General features: G+C 58.0%; 8 protein-coding genes across 8 annotated transcripts; 5 read left to right on the top strand and 3 right to left on the bottom strand.

Moving 5' to 3' along the window:
- Nucleotides 1-3,806: 3,806 nt before the first annotated feature.
- Nucleotides 3,807-4,699, top strand: VTJ04DRAFT_2378 (uncharacterized protein; the record flags this gene model as incomplete). Its single annotated transcript, XM_069360160.1, has 2 exons — nucleotides 3,807-3,885; nucleotides 3,951-4,699. The coding sequence occupies 2 exons, from the start codon at nucleotides 3,807-3,809 to the stop codon at nucleotides 4,697-4,699; spliced, it is 828 nt and encodes a 275-aa protein (XP_069220899.1).
- Nucleotides 4,700-5,145: 446 nt separating this feature from the next.
- On the bottom strand, nucleotides 5,146-6,674 carry VTJ04DRAFT_2377 (uncharacterized protein; the record flags this gene model as incomplete). The annotated part of the gene is made up of 2 exons (XM_069360159.1): nucleotides 5,146-6,475; nucleotides 6,559-6,674. The coding sequence occupies 2 exons, from the start codon at nucleotides 6,672-6,674 to the stop codon at nucleotides 5,146-5,148; spliced, it is 1,446 nt and encodes a 481-aa protein (XP_069220898.1).
- Nucleotides 6,675-7,886: 1,212 nt separating this feature from the next.
- VTJ04DRAFT_2376 (uncharacterized protein) lies at nucleotides 7,887-11,372 on the top strand (the record flags this gene model as incomplete). The annotated part of the gene is made up of 1 exon (XM_069360158.1): nucleotides 7,887-11,372. One exon carries the CDS (start codon nucleotides 7,887-7,889, stop codon nucleotides 11,370-11,372), a length of 3,486 nt encoding a protein of 1,161 aa, XP_069220897.1.
- An 890-nt stretch (nucleotides 11,373-12,262) lies between these two features.
- Nucleotides 12,263-13,264, top strand: VTJ04DRAFT_2375 (uncharacterized protein; the record flags this gene model as incomplete). Its single annotated transcript, XM_069360157.1, has 1 exon — nucleotides 12,263-13,264. The coding sequence occupies one exon, from the start codon at nucleotides 12,263-12,265 to the stop codon at nucleotides 13,262-13,264; it is 1,002 nt and encodes a 333-aa protein (XP_069220896.1).
- Nucleotides 13,265-14,038: 774 nt separating this feature from the next.
- Nucleotides 14,039-14,749, bottom strand: VTJ04DRAFT_2374 (uncharacterized protein; the record flags this gene model as incomplete). Its single annotated transcript, XM_069360156.1, has 2 exons — nucleotides 14,039-14,462; nucleotides 14,634-14,749. The coding sequence occupies 2 exons, from the start codon at nucleotides 14,747-14,749 to the stop codon at nucleotides 14,039-14,041; spliced, it is 540 nt and encodes a 179-aa protein (XP_069220895.1).
- A 1,775-nt stretch (nucleotides 14,750-16,524) lies between these two features.
- VTJ04DRAFT_2373 (uncharacterized protein) lies at nucleotides 16,525-18,799 on the top strand (the record flags this gene model as incomplete). Its single annotated transcript, XM_069360155.1, has 3 exons — nucleotides 16,525-16,681; nucleotides 16,755-17,454; nucleotides 17,509-18,799. The coding sequence occupies 3 exons, from the start codon at nucleotides 16,525-16,527 to the stop codon at nucleotides 18,797-18,799; spliced, it is 2,148 nt and encodes a 715-aa protein (XP_069220894.1).
- An 840-nt stretch (nucleotides 18,800-19,639) lies between these two features.
- On the top strand, nucleotides 19,640-20,938 carry VTJ04DRAFT_2372 (uncharacterized protein; the record flags this gene model as incomplete). The annotated part of the gene is made up of 2 exons (XM_069360154.1): nucleotides 19,640-20,461; nucleotides 20,597-20,938. 2 exons carry the CDS (start codon nucleotides 19,640-19,642, stop codon nucleotides 20,936-20,938), a joined length of 1,164 nt encoding a protein of 387 aa, XP_069220893.1.
- A 623-nt stretch (nucleotides 20,939-21,561) lies between these two features.
- On the bottom strand, nucleotides 21,562-22,388 carry VTJ04DRAFT_2371 (60S ribosomal protein eL37; the record flags this gene model as incomplete). The annotated part of the gene is made up of 5 exons (XM_069360153.1): nucleotides 21,562-21,710; nucleotides 21,818-21,888; nucleotides 22,023-22,058; nucleotides 22,122-22,149; nucleotides 22,385-22,388. The coding sequence occupies 5 exons, from the start codon at nucleotides 22,386-22,388 to the stop codon at nucleotides 21,562-21,564; spliced, it is 288 nt and encodes a 95-aa protein (XP_069220892.1).
- Between the last annotated feature and the right edge of the window lie 137 nt (nucleotides 22,389-22,525).

Below are 22,525 nucleotides of genomic sequence, written 5' to 3'. Positions count from 1 at the left end.
GTGTTTTGAAGGGCGTGGGACCCGCTCCGGCCTAAGAGGCCATCGCCGAGACTGTTGTCGCGGAACTCCCTTCAGGGACAGCGGCAACACGAGGGCAAGCCCTAACCAGAAAACGCGAAACGGCTGTTCACCTCTCGGCGATGCTCTGGGTAAAATTCCAGGCCAATTGGCCTCGGCGTTGGGGAGTTGTGGTGGTCAAAGTGAATCAGGGGCATGGTGTTGAGGACACGCCACTCGGCGATGCTCAACACCTAGAATGGCATCGCAGGCATGATGTTGAATTAAACTTCACGGAACGGTGCGGAACGGCGCGGAACGGCCCGTCCCGTGCCACGTGGCAGCCACGTTTTTGAGATGAAACGAACCGATATGGGACGACGGCGGCATGGGCAAAATGCCACACTCGGGACGGACGAGTCTATCCAGGCCGAGCTGACATAGGACGATCGCATCATGCCGAATGCCAGGCTCAGGGCAGGACTATCCAGGCTGCGAGCACGTCCCAGGCTCAAAGACTATCCAGGCCATGAGGACATCCTAGGCTCAGGACACACAGGACCGTTCAAGCCGTGAAGACATTGCCATGATGCCCACTGGGCCGTCATCCCATCACAAGCGGGCTCCGAAGGTTTCCGTGCACTTCCGCTCGACAATTCCACCAGCTCGACCACAGAAAGCGGCCGATGAGATTGGCAGAATGTCGCGGGAGACACGGTTCCGGCAGCTTCCGCCATGTTGGGATGAACAAAGCACCAGCAACTACCATGAAGCCAGCAAGCCATGGTGAGTGCCATTGGTGCTCTGCCGAGTTTCAGGACTCACGCAGACAAGCCACTTGACTCACTGGTGAGCCCCGATGCCCCTGTCCCAAGCCGCAGAACCAGCCGCGAGAGCTGGCCCCGGCGGAACGTGACCGACCGGCCGTGAGTTCGAAAACAGCGACAGGGAGGAGTTGAAAAGCGAGCCGGTGAGACTTCTCAAAGCCGGCTGCTCGTAGAAGAACGGAAAGGGACATGGGACGACGCGACAGACAGTGAAAGTGAAATCGACATACCTTGATTGAACGTGCTTGTTGAGGCGTTGCTGAACGACGCTGGGTGTTCAGCGGTTGTGATGTTCGCGATGGAGGAAGAAAGAAGGAAGAAATCGAGAAACAGAAAAACTTGGGGGCAATTTATCTGTGAAAAAAAGCGGGCCTCCTCAGATCGCCGTCGACGGCAACGTGGGCATCGCGGACATGGTGTGGTCGAGAACGTGGTGTCGTCGCGGATGTGTGGTTGAGGATATGGTGTTGTCGCGGGACTTGCTCTCGTCATCCGCATGCTCTGGTTGTGGACGTGCTCTAGTTATCCAGGGCTGTCATTATGGTGTTGGTATAAGCGTCGTCGTCGTCGTCGGGGGGCTCGTTGTTACGAGATCTCTTCATCGCAGAGGCCTTTGCGGCGATGAGGGTGGTATTGAGGTAAAGGGGCTGCTGTCTTGCTGACATGCCAGTCATCATCAAGAGATCAATGGCAGCTGATGGGCCAAGAGCTCACCAACAGAGCTCCAGAGACCAGTCTTCAGTCACTTGGAGCAAGCGCAATCAAGCGTTGGGCTAAAGAGCTATGGAAGGGGGATCTTGGCATGCTAGCCGGCGTTTGATTGTGCTTCGCCGCTTCCGGGTTGATGAGCCAACATCAAATCGAGTGAGAGACCTAGGCAAGGGAGAGCAATGGATCTGGTGAAGGTCAGCCGACCTGGACACGAGCAAACATATCAAGGAGCATGAAGAGTGTTGGGTGTGTGGCGCTGGATACAGCCAAGCACCTATGCATCACTCGTGACTATGCATCTCAAGCTATGAGGAGCTTCTCCCTATGAAACGATGCTGTGTTTGCAGCTGGCGTAACAGAACCGAGGCCAAATCAACCGGTTATTAACCTGGGGAAGGAAATAGGAGCAGCAAAGATAGAGGGCAAGAATGGCATTTGGAATCGTTGAGAGTCAGCAGGTTATCCGTGCATTAAATGGGTATTATGGTGGGAGGCAGTCGGAGTTTATTCACGAGAACCTAGCTGGAAACCAACGACAGACTCTCTTGGCACGACCTAGTTGACTCAGGGGCTATGTTTACTTGCCCCTAGTCTTGGCCGGAGTTTGTAAACAGGAGTGACGTTGCTATGTTGACGCACGGACCATATCGTTTGGTCCGTGCACGACCTGGTAGTAGCTGCGATATAGGACCTAGGTCTACTGTAAGGCAGAGAGTACGGTTCGGGGTTGAGGTCAAGCATTGATGTAAGTACCATGCTGCACCACGCTTGAGGCTTGTACATGATCAGACTCCCTAGGGGATGATATCTGGGGTCCCGGATGTGGAAGTAATGTAGTTGCACTGGGTAGGATTTGTCAAGCTACAGCTAGTCGTGTAGCGCCAACATATAGAGAGTACGTTGTAGATGCACAGAATTTGCCGTTCGTCTGATGTTTTATGTGGTCCATGAGTGCTTCTACCCGACTACGTTGTAGGCCTACACCGTACACAGTCCATAGGTCCTAGTCAACTTCCATGGGAGGGCCGCTGGCGATCAATGATGCAACAAAGTGAAGCGCCAAGTCTCTCGCACATTTGGATCGAGATGAAGAGAGATTCTGATATCGCTCAGCTGGGAGAATACACTTGCCATCGATAAGAGTGCTGTGCTTGCGAGCCATGGGGGTGGCTTGAGTTCAAGAGTTCACCTAGCTGACCGAGCTTGTAATGCATCAATGTCCTGAAGGTTGTTAGTGAGCACATATCCTCTTGTCATTGCAGCAGTTGGTACGTACAGCACACTAGCATGGCAGATTGTTTCCTTTCTGTGCTTTTCCGACTGGAATTTTGAGCTGCAGCCAGGTCTGTTGCGAGGCCAGATCATGGACGTCTTCAACAAACATCTCATTCGGTCAAGGGCGATAGGACAATGCGTTGTTCATACACCTTGTGGAAGGCATTGAAGATATTCCCGAAGGTCTGGGCACTACAGCTTCATTCACATTGGCAAGGAAGAAACGAAGTTGTGTCTTGAGACAGAGACGGGCAGACAGAGACGGGCCCATGAGGACTGGGAACGACAGGAACTGCCCCGCTCCCGCCCGGAAGACATTGATATCAATAAGAGTCAATGAAAGACACTTCAATGCTGGACTGCGTTTCACCTTAGCTGCTACCAGCATCAAAGCAGCAAATGAGGACAACCTTAGAACACATGTGCGAAGCCGTCAAAGAAAAAAAAAGCTTTTGTCATCAACGTGATTATATTATCATCATAGCAAATTGTGAGCCTTGGTCTGGGGAATTTGCCCACTCAAATCAAGGGACAGGTCCAGTCAAAACCTAACGCCAACACCATACAAGGACAAGATACAGCACTGGCCGCGGTCACTGATGGGCATGGTCAGAATCACTATCTCGATACCCAGGTGAGTCCTGACCCTAACCCCAACCCCAACCCGCAATCAAGCAGCTGGACGGTGATTGCTGGACTGCTTGACATTCTCCACATCTGTGGGGACATCCGAATGTGGGGTGCCAAGAATGACGTCCAACCCAGCAAAACCATCCAGAGCTCCGCCGCCCTCAACCGCAGCGCATCATCTCGCGAAGTCGAGACATTCCGGCTTGCGGTACATACAAACAATGCCGCCAGCTCGGAGATCATGATCAAAGGCCCTACCAACCTGGCGCTCCTGCCCTCAATTCGACCGCCGACCCGGTAGCCACGACACCATCCTCGCCACATCAGGAGCGCAAAAACACCACCACTCCCACTCCCTTGCCCAGCATGCAGGCGACAAGACCGCTCCTCTACAAGGGCTTCATCGGCCGGAGCGTCGATGAGTTCAAGAGGCTCTCCCACATAGGTGCGTCCAGCCCGGAACGATGAGCCGCTCGTCCATTGGCACCACCGACTGACCCCCACCAACAGTCTTCAGCCTCGAGGGCATCAAGGGCGCCAAAACGCCTTACGAAATCCACAACTTCCACACTCCCCAGTCCATCAACGACTGCAAGCTCATGAGCGACCAAGAAATCGGCGGCTTCTCCACCGCCAACCTCGAATGGATTCCCACCGGCAAAACCGACGGCTCCAGCCCGGCCGGCTATGCGCGCTTCTACGGCTCCATCTCCACCAAGCTCCCCAAGGACCGGCCCGAGGTGAAACGCACCGGCTACGCCGCCTTCCGCACCAAGGACCGCCCCCCGACCATCTTCGGCCGCAGCCTGCACAACATCGACCCTTACGCCTACCTCGCCCTGCGCGTCCGCTCCGACGGCCGCAGCTACTTCGTCAACGTGCTGACCGAATCCGTGGTCCCGACCGATCTGCACCAGCACCGCCTGTTCGTCAAGCACCCGGGCCGCTGGGAGACGGTGCTCATCAAGTGGAACGACTTTGTGCGCACCAACTACGGGTTTGTGGTGGAGCCGCAGACCGAGATCTTGCGACAGAAAGTCAAGTCGGTGGGCATCGGCTTGACGGATCGGGTGCCCGGCCCGTTTGAGCTGTGCATTGAGCGCATGTGGGCAACGAATGATGAGTCAGAAGCGGATGTTGTGTTGGATCTGTCGGCGGAGGCCGATGCGAAGAAGGGAGAACAGTCGCCGGCCCCGGTGCAAAGGGAGGGCCAGCTCAAGACGAAGCAGGGGCAGAAGGTATCGTGGGGGGAGTCATAGCAAGCGTTGGAGGGGGGGTTGTAACGAGGAGGATTGTACGAAACGCTGGACCAACCGGCTGGTGGGAGAGGGAAGAACCATCATACCTAAAGACTCTTGATGTTGACGCGGGATTGGGAACCTGGGATTCGGGAAAGGTTGTCACAAGAACGGAGGCGAAGCCTGTATGCATATATCGTGTTGATTTCTCTCCTGTACATCTTGTACAATGCAAATCAAATACTACAAGACACCACGCTGCCACAAATGCCATAGACGCCAACAAACAACACTCTAAAACACCGCTGATGAACCCAACATACCCGAAACCCCAATCCATTTCCCCGCCGTAAACGCCCATGCACCCCAGACGCCAGCAAATGCGATCACCTGCCCGCGGTAACCTCCTCAGGACCACCACATCTCCTAACCATCTCCACCAACCCAACGCAATCCATCCCAACCCTTCACTCCCCATCCAAATCCATCATCGTCTTCCCCCTATCCCACTCGCGCTCCTCGCCCGCCTTGGCCCAGCGGACGTCCTCGATATCGGGCTCCCCGCCCTTCTCCCACCGGCGGATCTGCTGCTCCGTGAACCCGGCCGCGCGCAGGCGCTCGGCGCCCTGCTGCCGCCACTTCTGCCGGTCGCGGTACGCCTCGACCGCCTCGTCCCAATTGGTGCTGCTGCCGCTACCACCACCACTACCACCACCATCATCATCGTTGCTGTTGTAGTTGTTGGTGCTGATGCCGCTGGCGTCGACGTCGGCGCCAAAGTTGCCGCCGGGCTCGACGCTGGCCGCGCGCTGGGCGCCGCGGCCACGATAACGCACGGCAGGCTGCTGGGAGGGGGGAGGGGCCGGGCCGATGAAGTCCTCGAGGGGGTCTGAGGAAGTGGTGGACGAGGAGTCGTCCGCGGCATGGGAGGTGGAGGTTTTGGTGACCTCCTGGAGAGGACGGCCATTTGAACTGTTGGTGGTGGTGCGCTTGGTCTGGGACGCGGAGTTGGTTACGTCGCGGGTTGTCTCCTTGCCGGTTGTGGTGTCCTTGTATTTGTCGCGGCCTGCCTCCTTGGAGGATTTGTATCCGTATTTGTCGCGGGAAAAGCGGGAGTGGCGGATGTCAAGGGCAGACTCGGCGTCGGTCGCGAGCTGGGGGCGGTTGTAGTGACGCTTGGTCTGGGACGGGAGGTCGGTGGCCTCGGGAGTGGCGTCCTTGTCGGCTTTGTATTTGGGGCGGGAATGGCGGGATCGATCATGGGAAGACTTGCGGTCTTCGTCGCTGCTGCTGAACGGGGAGCGGTCGCGACGAGGGCGGCGATCGCTGCTCCGAGGAGACCAAGACCTATCCTGGCGATTCCGGTGGTTGCGATCGCTGCTGCTGCGATGGGCTTTGTGGTCGTCCTGGGCCGAGCTCTTCCTATGTGTTGTAGACGAACGACTTCCTGTCTTCTTCTCGTCCCCGGCCGTGGACTTGCTGCGACGATCATTCTTATCTCCCGACGACCGTTCATTGGGTCGGTCAGTGTGCTTGCCCTTGTCATGATCTTTGCGGTCGCTGTCATCGCGCTTCCGACCTTGGAGTATGGCGGAGATGTCACCGAGCTGTCGATTTCTAATGTCGGAAGCTGTGGGATTGCGCCTGCGGTGCCTGGCCTCGGCGGCCTGCGTCAGGCCATCCAGGCGAGCCTGGGCCTCGGCGGCTTCCTTCTCGCGGAGCCAGGCATTGTGGTTGTTGGCCCTCTTGATGATTTGATTGAGAAATCGGGTGTTCGGGCGGGCCTTGTTCGAGGGTCTGCCAACGACGCGCGCGTTAGCAGAACAGGAGAAGAATAGATCGTTCAGCGGCATCGGCTGCCGTCGCGGGGTGTCACGAACTCTTTGGTGAAGGCTTCGAGGCCAATTGCCGAGTATTTTGCGGATGCCTCGCGGGCCTCCTTTGCGAGGATTTCCGCGACCGCGTCGTCGGTCAACATGGTGTCGTTGGGGGGCATTTTGTTCGTGCTGAGTGGAAACAGCGAAGAGTTGGCAAGAGAAAACAATTCAAGCAGTCGAGTTGATGCGAAGCTGATGAGATATGGTCGGGTTACTTAGCGCGTATCAGCTTATCGATTGGCGTTATCGCCTTATCGATGGGCCTCTGATGGGCCGCTGATGTCACCATCAGATGGATACCTTGGTCCCTTCCCCAAGCCTTGTCCTCGCTCAGGTCCATTGAACTACACGTGAATGGGCGAACTGAAGACTGGGAAACCTTAATCTTAGGTTGTAGCACAAGCACCAAAGTGGGCATGCTTAAATGACCAGAGCAGGACCTTGTTTGGTTCAATGATCGAACAAGCCATCAATGCTGAGGTGCACTAACTTGATCACACGCAATGGAATGCTGAACATTGGGATGGGCGATCGCCTCACAGTCACATGCGCTTGCTTCGAATGCTACTCCGTAGACATCGTACCTGGCACATTCCCAGGCTGGAGATGGCCTACGGCGACAGTGGCCATTGATCAAGGACGTTGACAGGTTCAGCACCAGAGCTCGGTTGAGCGTCCTGGTCTCAATGGATGCGAGTTAAACTACCTACCTGATCAGCTCCTCATTTCATTTCACCAGGTTGATGTCATCCAGCGCTTGTGGGGATTGTGGCACGGCTGGACATCCTCCAGGTCCAGAAGGGGATTCAATGCACAAACTCCAGTCTCATGGCTACCAGTGGCTTGTGTCTCGGTTACAATTCCATCTCCCTGATTGCAGGGTCATCAGATTGAGAGCGACATCTGCGTCCTCGAGCTCACAAGCCACTTGTACAGAGGTATGTACGAGGTCAGAATGGAGGGTCTGGACCAAGTGCCAGTGGCATCCCCGCACGCCGTGCTTTGGGGGCGGTCGCTAGCGGCTTCTTGGCTTGGGGTTTGCGGGGCTGACTCCGCTGATAGCTCCAGCTCCATTTGGCCCCCAATCCTCCATCCTCCACACTCAGAGCCTCCATCTCCTGGGTGCCATCCCGCATCTGCAAACGGAACTACTGAGTACCCCCCCACTCCTGTCCCGTCGCCGTCAACCATGAATTGAGCCGCAATTCAACCTCCCCTTTCATTTCGACAGTCCAACCTCCAATCAATCGCCCCCTTGAACCTTTTACGTCAATTCCAAGGCTCGACGTCCGCGTCGCTTCGCGGCACGCGCAACACCAGCCCCGGCCACAATGGACGTCCTCCAACCCAAGGTCGACTCCATCGGCGGCGAGGTCAGCCAGATCAGTGACGCTCTCCGGGCTTACCTTGAGCATGGCCTCGTCTCGGGCCGCAAGGTGCAGCCTCCCAAGACAAAGGCCAGCCGTGATCTCCTGCAGCATTTACTCGGTCGTCTCGATCAAGTGTCTCTCAGCCTCAACGACATCCGGAGGTTGACGGCCTCTCCTTCGCCGTCGCCCCAGCGCCAGCCGCCCACAACAAACGCTCCTGTTCCCCTGACCCCAACGCCCACGGCCTCAAAACCCCAACCCCTTCCAACAGCTGTCACTGGCGCTCCAGGACCAGCTGAGAATTCCGAAGAACGACAGGATGATGACCATGTCTCTACTCCAACCGTCCCACCTGCTCTCCCGTCAGTCGGGGCCGACCGAACCCTGGTCCAGCCTGGCACCCAAATCGTTCTGTCGGATGGCTCCGTCTATGCGCCTCCAATACTTGTCGAGAATGCGTCTCCCCTCTTCGATTGTACCTACCAGGACATCCATGTCTTGAACGAGGAGCTCTTTGAACTGTACTCGAGCCATCCCATCGTTCGAGAACTAGGCTATCTCAAGCTCCAAGTGAGGGGCCTCCCACCCCTCAACGTCCAGCATCTGGATCGCCCGACCAAGGACCATGCCACGTCCTTCTGCTACAGGGTTGACCACCTGGGGCTCGTCAAGGTTGACACAGGCAAGAGATTCAAGTTCTCCCCGCCCAGCTTACCGTTACCCCTATCTGCCAAAACCCATTGGTCCCTCGACGAGCAGCGCGACCTATGGAACTCTTCGGCAGCGGACCCCCCCAAGGGCAACTGCCCGTACATCATCGGCAATCCGCTCTTCGACGACGTCGAACTGTCTCCTGGCGAGAAGCTCCGCCGCCGTGGCCGCACCGTCCTCGAGGGAATCAACACCCAGTACATCTACTTCAACCTGACGGGCAAAACGATCACCACCATGCATCGCGAGGATGCCCACGTCCGGTCTGAGAACCTCCTGCGCTCCGGCCAGCACAAGTTCTGGTGCTTCGTCAAGCCCGCCTTCTCCAAGAAGCTCGAGGAGCGCATGGCAGCAGAGTACCCTGAGATGCGCCGGTGTTCCCAGGCCGTCAGGCACCTCAGCCGCCACATTCCCCCAGCCAAACTCGATGAATGGGGCATCGAGTACACCCTGGATTACTGCGTCCCCGGCCAGGCTGTGATAACAGAGCCAGGGACCTATCACCAGGTCCTCAACCTGGGCCCGAACTACGCCATCGCCATTAACCTCGAGTACGAATCCTCACCTGACATGCCACCGGACTACACGTTCTGCGACAAAAACTGTCCCGATAAGTTTGCCATGAACGCCGATGACTTCCGCATTTACGACACACCGCCGCCGCCACGAATGCCTCGGACGCCCGAGGCCTCTGACGGGGAGCATGTGCCGGCCACTTCTCCCGACGAGACTGCAGATGCGCAGACACAGTCGAGCCGGTCAGGGACACCGCCTCCGGATGATCCCGCTGTTCAGCCTCACCAACAATTGACGCCCGCGAGTTCCGACACTCATGACCATGATTCTCCGTCTTTTCCAGCTCCTCAAAGTGAGCCCACGCAGGCCGAGGCATCAGGTCCGCCTCCAACAGGGCCTTTGTGCGGCGCTCTAGGCGTACCGGCCGCACCAGGGTCCCGTTCCGAACAAGCGTGCTCTGAGCCTTCAACCAAAGCGGAGACCACATCACCTCAGGCGCCGCCACAAGAGCTCTCGAGCGCAGCACCGTTCTCGATAGATCGCTTTGAACCCGTCACGACGCCGTCAGGAACGCCCACGATGCCTTCGCAAACGAAGCAGGACACTGCCCCGGGTCCAATAGCCATTCTGCAGCAGGCCGTGGCACGAGCTGTGCTTCAACACTCGCCCCCTTCGCAAGCACCAGTTCCATCAGCTCTGGCGCCACAGCCGCCCGCGCCGCTTCGGAAGACGGCCAGGATGATCAACCCTGAGCGGGAAGACTTGATGCCTGATCCACGTCCGAGGAAGAAGCAAAGGCCGGAGCCTATCATCGCGCCAAAGATGAATAATGCTCCCGTGGCTGTTGCAGGCGTTCCGAGGCCGAATCCACATGCTGATGGGGTTCCTGTCCCTTCGCAGCCTACGGTTCCTGGCGCCGCCGATACATTAGCTTCCGCGACGGTATCTTCCACGGCTCTCCCAGCCCAAGCACCTGGCAATGCCCCATTGGGACACCTGTCGATTCTCCTTCGAGAATGCGAGGCTTCGAAACCCGGCGCAACGGCCGCTGCTAAGATCAGCGGCAAGCCGGCGTTTGAGCGTCTCGCGCATCTCGTCCGGGAGTGGCGCCGATACGCGCGATCCGCTCCTATCGCCATCGGCGGCTTCGGCCTCGTCCAGACTTTGGACGAGACCGAGAAGGACTACCCGGAATTGCACATGTTCCTGCTGCGCCTCTTCAAGATGGAGCTGTCCAAATGCATCGAGGCCGCCACGTCCCGATCCGGGAACCTGCCGCCGCAAAACTTTATGAGCGGCATGCTACAGTCGCTCGGATGGATCGAGGCCGGCCGCCCCAAGCTCCAGGACTACTTGCGCGAAGGCAAGTGCTGGACCACGCTCTGCGGCAGCCGTGAAGGCCTGCTCTCTCTCATCCCCCCGGGCGTTGACTGGCTGGATCTCGCCTTGTATCGCAACGAGGTGGAGCGCTTCCACGCCGAGCTCAACGACCCCTTGATCGACAAGCTGTGCTCCGTCGGCCAAGTCCTGCAGAGAGCCATCTGGCGCTGTCTCGAGCTGCCCGAGTTCATCTTCGAGACCGCCATCACCACTTGGCTGCGCGCCGACCAACTGCCCCCGCTCCTGGACCCCTTCCGGCTCATCAAATCCAACGTCTTCGACCCCTCCTCGGCCGAAACCGCCACCTGGCCCCGCCCCGTCGGATGGGACTGGGCCTGGCCGTCCGACCCGACCGCCGCGCGCCCGGGCGACGTCCAGTGCAGCTTCTGCCCGCGCAAGACGTGCCGGTGCGCCGACGCCAAGATCCCGCAGGTGCCGCGCATCTCGGACGACCGGTCGCGCGGCGGCGCGCGCGGGATCCGCTCGCTCGGCACCCACCGCAAGGGTCAGATCCTGGGCGAGCTGGTGGGGGAGCTGGTGCTGCCGGGTTCGAGGCCCGGGGAGTGGACGCTGCCGGTGCGCCGGCCGGATCTCGGCGGGGACGAGGACGCGCCGCCCGTGGCGGAGATTTGGCCGCGAAGGATGGGCAACTGGGTCAGGATGGTCAGGCACTGCGGCAAGGATCCCGCGGCAGCGTTTCGGGTCATGAAGATTTCGGGGCGGTGGAGGCAGGTGCTGGTTACCCTGAGGGACGTGGGGGATGGGGAGGAGATCACGGCTAGGTATGGACGGGGGTATACAGGGGATCAGCCTTATGAGGTTGTGGAGGGGTTGCGGTGAGGATCAAGGATGTTGTGATTTGTGTTGGTGGTGTTGGGGATAGGAGGATGACTTTTCATGAACGGAGAGTCGAAGTTTTGTGTGCTTGGAGGCTGTTGTTGATGGGACTTCGGATCTGGGCACGGGATGGGTGAGGTTGGACCTCCTTGAGTTTCTTGTTCGCTTCTCTGCTGTGACTTTTCTGCGTATCATTTTAATGTGGTTCATCAAAGGGGAGGGTTACTTATTGGGTCAAGAGTACGGGAATGGCGCAGTGGAGGGATGGTGGGATAATTAAGGATCGGGGATCGGGATGGGGCACAGGTTATTGGTATGGGATATGGACTGGGAGTTTTTGGGGTTTAGTTCAGAGTCACTTATGATTTATTTGCCTATACATAATAGCTACTTCACAATAGGGACGGGATTTCTCATGAGAGAGAAAGAACTACGTGTGTGGTGCGTTGTTAGTTTGTGGAGGGCTGGGCTCCTGAAACTTGCTGGGAACGAGAAGAGAAGCTACTCCGTAGGTGTTTACGTGGCTCAATCTGTGAGTTCTCATGTATCATTGTGTACCTAGACACATGGCTGATATTTTGAGAGCTTTTCCGATTGCAAGCTAACCATTATACCTTCTCGCTCCTAGTGGTGTCTCGGATGAGATTGTGATGGGGGCTAGGATAGAGTAGGGTTAGGGTTAGCACTAGGGTTACAGATGCGTTGGGTGATGTCACAGCCAGACGCCATGTCCATTTTCGGCAATCACGTCAACAAAACAACAACGTCGCGTCCGGGACGACATTGAGAAGACGCCGAATCAACAGCACAACACCGGGTTGCAGCCCTCATCTTACGCCTATTCTTCCACCCCTACCTCCGTATCAGCCTCACATACACACCTAATCGTCACAATGAGCCGACAAACCTCCGCCACAAGATCTCAACCTCGTGCCGGCGCCGGCGACGGCGACGGCGCCGACCTCCAGCGCGCCGCGTCCTCCGCGCTCCGCGAGCTGCAATCCACCTGCTCCCCGGAAGCGTACACCTTCCTCAAGCTCAGCGAACCCATCACCTCCTCCACCAACAATGCCAACTCCAACAACGATGCCAATAATAACAACAACGCCCCGCGCACCTCCGACGTATCCACCACCTCCCTCGACTCCGCGCTCGTCACCCCGTCCTCGCTCGAAGCCGACCTGCAGCACTACCGCGAGCTCTTCGCCAAGCTGCGCTTCTCGTACGTGGAGCAGGTGACTAAGGAGAAATTTATTCGGGCGATTGTTGGGGATCCGCCGCTGATTGTCACGGCGCCCGAGATTGCCGAGCTGGAGGCGGCCAACGCGGAGGCCAAAGCCGCGCTCAAGGGGAAGAAGGTGGAGGTGCAGGGGATGGTGGAAGAACTGGAACAGAGGGGGAAAACGATTGTCGGGAGGTATGAGAAGGTGAGGAAGGATTGCGGGGTGTTGGAAGCCTTGCCGGGGGAGGTCGGGGAGTTGGAAAAAGTGGTGGAGGGGTTGAGGGAGCGGCATCGCGCAAAGATGGAGAGGTTGGGGTTGTTGGAGGATGGTGGTGGGGACGAGGATGGAGGAGGAGGAAAGGGGGAGATGAATTTGTCGCTGGGCAAGACGAGGGAGTTGGTGGAGGAGCGGAGGAGGAAGCTGGCCGCGCTGGAGAGGCAGTTGGAGACGCTGAGCGGTCAGGTGCCGAGGAAGAGGAAGGAATTGGAGAGGATGCGGGCCGAGGTGGCGGCGTTGGAGAATAGGAGGGCGCATAGCGCCGCGGCGGCGAGGGAGGCGAAGAGGAGGAAGGAAGGGGCTCAGAGTGGTGGGGAGGATGAGTTGGAGGCTAGGGGGAGGTGGTATAGAGCTTCGGAGGCGGTTTTGAGGGAGGTGTTGGATTTGAAGGGGTAGGAGGGGTGACGATGATGATGATGATGGTGGTGGTGGTGGTGGTGATGGTGCTTCGTCTTTCTCTGGGCATACATAATGGCGGTGGAGGGTTGGGCTGCCCGCGCTCTCGAGGCTCTAGCATGCCTGGAAGCTCTTTGGACTGGTTCATGGATTTCAAAAAGGGATATTGGCGTTGGGCGTTGGGAGGCCAGAGATGGTTGTCGACACGTGCTACGTTTTCTAGGAGAGGGTTACACAATACATATATCTTGAGCAGACTGCTACCCTCGGGCATCACCGGCCGCCACAATCATACGGGCGAGAGAGGTTTAGGGGGACACGACAGTTTTGGCCTCGGCGGGCAGCATTCGGGAATATGTGAGAGGCGATAGATGTTGTGCACCACCTCTGGCAGCCATATGAGCTCCTATCACGCTAGGTATGTGTGTGCACGCAGTTCCGGATTCAAGTTCGGCGCCAGAGGCAACTTTGTACACCAGGTGGCCGTATCGGTCCGGGATTTATCCCGATCGTCCAGTGTTACAGGTAGAGGAGTACCGGCCTGGTCCGGACCATACAATTCCATGTCTCACGAAAGAGCATATCATCACGGAGCCGTCGCACAATGATGTCAGTTCCCAACGGCGCCGGTTATGCCGACGTCACAACGGCCCCTGTGCTCCGTAGGACCACGCTACCCAAGGACCAGCTCGAGGTTCAAGGCTGTCTGTATCTCCTTCCTATTGCCACAAGTCTTGACGTGTCACGCCGTGTCTCAGCTAACATTGATCAAGCTCACTTCTTCCCAAACAACCCCTTCCAAAAAGCATTACTCCCTCCGGCGCCGCGGTTGCCGTGCCGGCGCGCTTCGGTGCGGATCCATTCCTCCAGGAAGCGCCGATCAGCCAACTTCCGGCCGTCGACAACCTTGGTCTCAACCTGCGCCTCGCCGGCATCAAAACTCAACAAGGTCGGGACGGTGGTGATGAGGTACTCGTGGCCGAGCCCGGCGGCCATGATGTCCGGGGCGTCGTACTCGACGGGGCAGTAGGCGACGCCGCCCTCGTCCTCGCCCAGGCCCGACGAGACCAAGTCGCGCAGCAGCGGCTCGACGACGCGGCAGGTCGGGCACCAAGACGTGGTCCACAGGGTGAGCAGCGGGGTGCGCGAGGAGGAGGAGAGCAACTGGTACGTGTAGAACTGGTCCGGGTTACGAACGCTGTTTGTTTGTTTGGGTGCGTGGGGGGAGAGCGGTCAGAGAGAGATATGCATGCCCAGGGGGATATTGATGACGGGAGTGATCCACCGGAAGTGGCAGATGCGCATCGGGAAATGCGGAAATGCGGGGGTTGGCGTGCTGCATGGGAACGGAGAAAGAAACGCCACTTACGAATCGTATATCTGGTTTCGTGCTTGTGTTCGGGCGGTTGTTGAGAAGTGAGAGATGTGAATGGCAGAGGATGGCAGACGAGGCCGGCAGGCAACGAGGCATCTGAACACAGTCATGTTGGTCATGTCAATCTGGAATTCATCTAGCAGTACTCGTAGATGCAGCCGTGGATGGTGTCAGACGGTTCCGTGGGATCCGGTGCGGAAATGTTCATCAATCCAATGTTCCCGTTGTCATCCTCCGTGACCATCACCACCACCAAAAATGGTGGAAATGGAAATCAACGTTACCGTGGGAGAGGCCTGTACGGCGTATCAATACCACAATACGATACGAGCCTGTCTGGGGTTCCCCATGTCACGAGCATCGTCATGCCCCAATCCCACATGCATCTGCCACTTCTGCCAGTTTTGGATTGGGAAGGAACTTGGCACTGCGCTTGGGGCTGCAACTCCCCGGCCAAAGAGCTGCACCTCGTCCCGCTTGCCTCAGATAACGTTTCCCGGATGCGTCCACCGACAGCATCCACAGGTGAATCCACAGCAGGAGCATCCACAGCTGCAGAAACTCTCCCTTGCCTTCCCTGCCTTCCCTGCCTTCCCTGCCTTCCCTGCTTCCCTGCACCTCATGGGCAAGATCTACTCCATCAGTGGCCTGCTTTCCTCCGTCAGATGAGCGGTGAATGATCTGACCGGGAACCCTGCCTTTTCCCTGCAACAAACCTGCATCTCAGGTCGCCTTGACTGACGTCACAGGCTGAGAGAGATAGGTCTAGGTTGCCTCATTTGTGCGTTCGCGCGTCCACTGGCTCCAAAAGTTAACACCTAATGGAAAAAGGGTGGTGGTGTGGTGGCCCGGCACGGGCGCGGGCATGTGAGCGTTTGCCATGCGTCATGCTGCATGCCGGCCAACAGACAGCCACAAGCGAAAATTGGAGGCTCTGTGGACTGCTGGAGAACTGGGGTCGCTGTCGCCGTCGCTGTCGCTGGGGGCGGGGAAGTAGCTCGCCCAGATCCGCCGCAACCTCTGGGGTTCCAACAATGAGACGCCCCGCGCGAGTTGAATGCTGGGGGCGCTGGGGGCGCGTGGTCGCCCTGCGGTACCGCGGTGGAATCTGCTGGAGTAATCGGTAGCGACTAGCGGGTCCAGATCCCGCTCCCTTGTTGGTGGTGTTGCAGGTCGTGTAGGTTGCTTTCACTTGTGCTGCGGGCACCTGAGGCGCCGACATCTGGACACACATGCTTTCAGCAGATCCAAAGAATCCCGATGGGTGGCGTGTCGAGTAAGGTCCCGAAACGGCCGAGGACAGGATATCCTCGTCATTGTATCCCGAATCTCTACAGTGTACGGCCCATCTCCTCATTGCAAAGGGGAAAATCAAGGGGTAGAGGCGAATTCAGCGAAACTGCTTTGTTTGCTGTGTCGATGGATTTCCTTTCGGTGGTATCATCATGATGTTGTTTGGGCTGACATAGCTGCTGCGTAACTGCGTAACTCCTCCGCATATCGCGTCCGGCCAAGCTCTCACTGCCTCCATGGCTTTCGGCACCCTTTCTATCGCATTTGCCTCCCGCCGCAACCGCACCGTACGCTACCGTCCTGACAGACTCGTCGATCCCCCCAAACCCCAGTTCTGACGCGCTTGACTGGGCCCTCTACCCTCCCCTTGTTCTCATGACCTGGTTGTTTTCCTGTCGCGGCGCGTCTTGGCTCCCGCTTGGCGAGGGGAACTCGCCGACCCCACGTCCTGCCGGCTACCCTCGCCGCTCAGACTTATATCTCGAGTCCGAGCTGGTGTTTCCGTTGTCCTTGCCTCCCGTCATCTTCACCAACCTTCTCTCCTTCCTCCTCCCTCGTATCCTTCTTCAGTCTTGCTCCGCGCAGTTGTGCAATGGGGGACACAGCCACCCCAAAGCCTAGCCGGTTTTGGTCCTCCCTTTTTGGCCGGAGGCCCGCGAGCAATGACATCACCGCGTCTTCAGACAGCAAGCCCCGTCACAAATGGAGTTTGGGCATCCTCGAAGACCCCGAGACGATCGAGGTGCCAGGTGCGGTTCCAGGCGAGATTCCCGGTGTCCGTCACGAACTTGCCTCATACTAACTGTCCATGATAATCTTCAGGCTCCGTCTTGCTGTTGGCGTCAGACCACAATGAGCCCCTGGGTCTGCGGAACGCCCCGGCCAGGACTTCCTCGTCGTCGATTCCGACGGGAATCCTGACCCCGCGCCATGACCACCCGCCGGAGCCTCCCAAGAAGAGGACGGCCGATGGGAGGATCATATTGGATCCCCAGCCCGAGAATTCCCCCAACGACCCGCTCAATTGGCCCTCGTGGCGCCGTGATCTGGCACTGCTGTCCCTGGGCCTCTACTGCATGGTCGGCGGAGGCACCACCCCCATCATCGCGGCCGGCTTCACCGACGTGGCCGATGATTATGGCGTCGACGTTCACGACGTCGCCCTGACCACGGGCCTGTACATGATGGGCATGGGTCTTGGCTCTGTCTTCTTCTCTCCCACGGCAATCCTGTGGGGGAAGCGGCCCGTCTATCTCTTTGGCGCCGTTCTGTTCATCGCAACCTCCATCTGGTGCGCCGCCTCTCCGAGCTTCGGATCCCTGGTGGCCGCCCGCATCCTCCAGGGCTTCGCCGTCAGCCCCGTCGAGTGCCTGCCCTCGGCCACCATCGCCGAGATTTTCTTCCTGCACGAGCGGGCCTTCCGCATCGGCATCTACACGCTCCTTCTCCTGGGCGGCAAGAACCTCGTGCCTCTCGTGAGTGCGCTCATTATCCAGAATATGGGATGGCGCTGGGTCTTCTGGTAGGTCTTGGCTTCTGGCAACTCTCTACGCGCATGCAAGCTAACACGACCCAGGATTCTCGCCTTCGTCGTCGCCTTCTGCGGCTCCCTCTTGTTCCTGTTCGTTCCAGAGACTTTCTGGGACCGCGCTCCCGTGCCTCGCAGCGTGCACAAGCACCAGAGGCCTGCCATTTTCCGCCGGCTTTCTTCCGCCAACAAGGTGCATACGCTGCATGGCACGGCTCCCCCTCCCCAGCAGCCCGAGAGCACTGCCACGGATGCCTCGGCGCCCAAGCCGGCCCACGCACGGACGGCCCGCGTTGTCGAATTCGCCGAGGACATGAGTGACGAGAAGGCAAAAGCCCTGGCCGAGTCCAGCGACTCGTCGTCCAACGGCGAGGTCGAAACCGTCGAGCGGCCATCTCCCGCGGCGTCTACCACTGCTGCCCAGCCCTCGGTCCCCGAACCTGCTCGCACGGAGAAGCACCACCATGACGTCAGCGCCACGCCCCATGAGCACCACCACCACGACGCCGATGTCGAAGCGCAGTCCATCCGAAGCCACCACTCGGCCGGCGCTCCGCTGACGTACACGGCCGCCCTCCGCAGCGGGCCGCCGCGCTCCTTCGTCCAGTCGCTCAAGCCCTACAACGGCCGGCTCAGCAAGGACAAGTGGCACCGCGTGCTGGTGCGCCCGCTGATCCTCCTCAGCTACCCGGCCGTCGTCTGGTCGGCCGTGGTCTACTCGTGCTCGGTCGGATGGCTGATCGTCATCTCGGAGTCCATCGCCGTCATCTACCGCGAGGGCAACTACAACTTCAACGCACTGCAGACGGGCCTGGTGTACATCAGCCCGTTCGTGGGCGGCATTCTCGGGTCGGCGGTGGCGGGCCGCGTGTCGGACGCCATCGTGCAGGCCATGGCGCGGCGCAACGGCGGGCTGTACGAGCCCGAGTACCGCCTGGTCATGGCCATCCCCATCGCCATCACGACGGTGCTCGGGCTGATGGGCTTCGGGTGGTCCGCGCAGGTGGGCAACCACTGGATGGTGCCGACGGCGTTTTTTGGCATCATCTCGTTCGGCTGCACCATGGGGTCCACGACGAGCATCACGTTTTGCGTCGACAGCTATCGCCAGTACGCGGGCGAGGCGCTGGTGACGCTGAATTTCAGCAAGAACATTTTGCACGGCCTCGTCTTTAGCCTGTTCGTCACGGGCTGGCTCGCCGACGACGGGCCCAAGATGGTCTACATCTGGATCGGCATCATCCAGCTGATCCTGCTTCTGTTTACCATTCCCATGTACATGTTTGGAAAACGGCTGCGCATGTGGACGGTGAGGAAGAACTTTATGGAGCGTTGGTAAACCGGTCGGTTCGTGTTTTTGGTCATTTTGGATATACCTGCATGGGCTGTGTTGGTTTTGGTGGGTTTGGATTGCATTCTTTTGAGTTGAGGGCATCATTTCTTGGGTGGTTTGTCTTGTTTGTGTTTTCCGGGGGGTTTGGTTTGGACGGTTGGGCGTGTTGCTCTGCTTGTTCATGTCATGGCGGCGTCATTGTTTTACTTCTTCGTCTCTTTCGACGAACTTCATGATGGTCATTATGATGAATCATACGCGGCAGTTTTGGTTTTTTTTTTCTCTCCACTGCTAGATGCCTAGATCGTATGCTTACCGACTCTCTGTTTTTCAACTGTGTGAGTTTCATGTCTGACTCTTGCCTCTCCTCTCCTCATCGTCAGAAAACTGTATGAACATGTCCGGCCCCACACTGTATTTTGAGTGGGTGAGCCCCTCTGTGAATGCCACTAAAAAAGACTGCCCCACCATCAAGACTTCAAGCTCGTCGCTCAAGTAGACAAGCTACCTCCTTGCTGTGAGAAACAAACCTCTAATTCAACCGGGAGAAGCATAGGTACCTATCCAAACCCTCTCCTCTCACTCAACCCACCTCCAATCTAGCCCCCCTCTCTCAAACCAGTCAACCTCCCTCACCAGTTTCATCAACTCTCGTCCTCTCGTTCTCTTTCTCCCACCCTTTAATATCATCCCAACACTCCTCACCTAAATTCTCCCTACCACCTCACACCCAGAGGGAGTATCTCGAGGGAAAGAGAGAGAGAGAGTATCGAGACGAAGAGAGAGAGAGAGAAAGAGAGAGAGAGAGTGTGTGTGTGTCAAAACCTCCCATCTCCAAAACACGAAATGGCAACCCGCCAAACCCTCCCCCCGCTCCTCGAACCTTACCTCACCGCTCTCTCTTCCTCTACCGCCGGGGGGAGCCTCGTGCTACTCACCAGCGTCCTCGGCACCAGCACCAACTGGCTCGTCCTGCGGTATTTGCAGGTCCTGCTCCGCGACCGCCAACAACCACATCATGGTTCATCACCGCCTCCCGGAGGTGGTGTGACGGTGGGGAGGATAGGCGATGATCCGGGGCAGCAACAGGAAGGAGAAGGAGGAGAGGGAGAGGAGGAAACAGAAACGGCGGTTCTGCTGGTCAGCTTCCTGCGAGATTTCGCCTTCTGGAGGGAGGGCATGGCGCGGCTGGGCGTCGATTTGGAAGCTGCCGGCCGGAAAGGGAGGTTTGGCTTCGTGGATGGGTTGTGTGGGTTATTATTTGGCGGATCATCACCATCACCGTCATCACTGCCTGCGTCAGCACCGCGGGGACAAGCGCAGCAACAACAGCAGCAGCAGGGTTGGAAACGAACACTGACCAGCCCAAAGCCGGGGGATGTGTTGAGAGTGGTGTTGGAGGGTGTGGAGGGGTTGAAGATTGCTGCTCAGCAACCTCTGCAGCAAGCATCAGCAGCATCAGCAGCAGCAGCAAGGGTACCCGGGAATGGTGGTGGGATAGGGGTTGTTGGGAGCAGCACCAGAAAGAAAAAGAAGGTGGTCTTGATCGTGGACGGGCTAGATTTTCTCCTCGCCGCATCTCCTCCTCCTCCTCCACCTTCCTCCAACACCCCAACAGAGACGCCGTTGGCCGTGACATTAAAGGACCTGGTGATGGATTGGCGAGAGGTACGTATTACATGAATTACCACATCTCCTCCTCCCCTCGTTTCATTTACCCATGAATCACCATCTTCACTACCGAGCTATCAACCAAACTTTCCTCGGTCAAAGATCTAACAAAATGCCATCCCCCATGTCCAGACCACCCATGCCACCCTCCTCACCCTCTCCTCCGACTCCCCGCTCATCCACAACCAAGAGACGCCCCTCGAGCGCCAGCACGCGTGGTTCGTCCTCTCGCTCGCGCACGACGCCGACACGCTGCTCAGTCTGCGCCCCCTCGACACGGGCGCGGCAAGGGACGTGAGCGGTGTCATCCGGATTACTACGGCCAAAGACGAAGGGTCTGCGGCGGTGATGAGAGCGTTGACAACGACAGCAGGAGAAACAACGACGACACGTTCTGGGGATGATGGAGACAAGGAATACCTGTATCACGTCGGAGGGGATGGTGGGGTGAGGGTGTTTGAGCGCGGACAATAAGCGACTTAGAGACAGGGAGATTGAGCGGAGGAGATAGTCGGCAACAATAGATCATGACTTCCCGTTGGGGACTGAAGTTCGGGCGCTCCTCAGTTTCCAGTTCAACTCCGCCGGATGGGCGTATTTGGGCGTGACTGATAGTCCTAGGTACCTAGGTAGGGTCTGGTCCGAACAAGGCCGCAGCTCTGTCTGTGCCTTTCTTGCCCTCGCATGCTTTCCATCTTGACACTGCACCATCCACACACGAGGGGGTCTTGCCCAGAAAGAAACAGTGATGATTTGGTGTTCCCCCAAACGCTACGCCTTTTCATGACCGTTGCTGAATGCCTAGACCGTTGAACCGAGTCTCCCCGCGCGAGAAATCATGCCATTGGTGATAGCAGCTTGCGGCAGCGGGAAGAGAGGGGTGCGAGGGGAAGATGAGGATTATCCATCAAGAATGAATCCCTTTCCCTCCTCCCCGAGAGAGTGTGGTTGTTGGTTTGGTTGTTGTTGTTCCAGTCCCCATAACCCACCCCGCTCGTCCGCCCGCCGGCAAGAAAAACGACCCGTTCCTATCCGTCTACGCCCGTGTGCCACCCATCTTCACACATTTCCGCCCCCCCGTTCCCAAATTCAGGTATCTATGAGGAAGCAGCCGCGGTCGGGCCCTGGGCGTTCTTGGGAGTGCCGGTCCGGAAGCCGTTCTTGAACCTCCTCGAGACGGTGCTGAGGTAGCGGAGGCGGCCGGTGCCCGTCACCTTTCTGCGCTTCGCCTTCTCGGACCAGTTGTCTGTGGGAGGAGAAGGATCCATGTCAGCAACCGGATGCGTGCGGAGAGCGACGAAGCCCGTCTAAGGGGCGGTCGGTGGTGGTGTGATCAGATCATAAAAAACGTACACTTGCGGGTCTTAGCAGCAGGGTAGCCGCACGAGGCGCAGGTCTTCTTCTGGTTGTGGAAGGCACGGCGACTGGAGAAAATCTCGTGTCAATGTTTTGGCTCTCTCGATATCTCGCGGTGACTTCGCTCTTCGTCTTCGCCCAAACGACCGGGCTCGTTCGCTTCGCTGGTCGGACTCGGATGGACTGGGCTGGTTCGACTTACCCGCAACGCCTGCAGAGACCGTGGGTCTTGTTGTGGCTGTGGTGAAAGAGTCAGAGTTTGTGCTCCAAGACGAAAAGAAATGGGGACACATGAACGTACCGCTTGCCGAAGCTGGAGGTACCCTTCGCTGTAGCCGGGTGTCAGTCACCAAGTCCCAACTCCAGAGATGTGTAATTGCCCCATGAAAAAAAATCTCCTCCAAATCCAATCGCCGCCGCGAAATCAGGAAATCTCAAACGAATCGTCGGGCATGGTCGTCGAGGAACAGAAAATCGAGCGGTCCGGTGGGCGATTCGCAGGAATCGAGATTTCGGCGACGGCGAGGACTGGACATGCAACAGGAAGCCAAAGGGATTACGTACTCATTTTGGCGGTGGCTCTGTTGGCAGATGATCAGCATCACAATCGAAAAAGCCTCACACAAGGGTCCTGGGGCAAACGTACCTGCGTCGTTGTCGACAGGCGGATCGTTGTGGTGTTGAGGTTGTCGCGGGTCCAAGGAT

This window comes from Mycothermus thermophilus (genome assembly GCF_041956435.1).
Source record: "Mycothermus thermophilus strain CBS 625.91 unplaced genomic scaffold VTJ04scaffold_2, whole genome shotgun sequence".
In the NCBI taxonomy this organism is placed as follows: Eukaryota; Fungi; Ascomycota; class Sordariomycetes; order Sordariales; family Chaetomiaceae; genus Mycothermus; species Mycothermus thermophilus.
The sequence above is the reverse complement of the archived record's forward strand: the minus strand, read 5'-3'. Positions and strand labels throughout refer to the sequence as shown.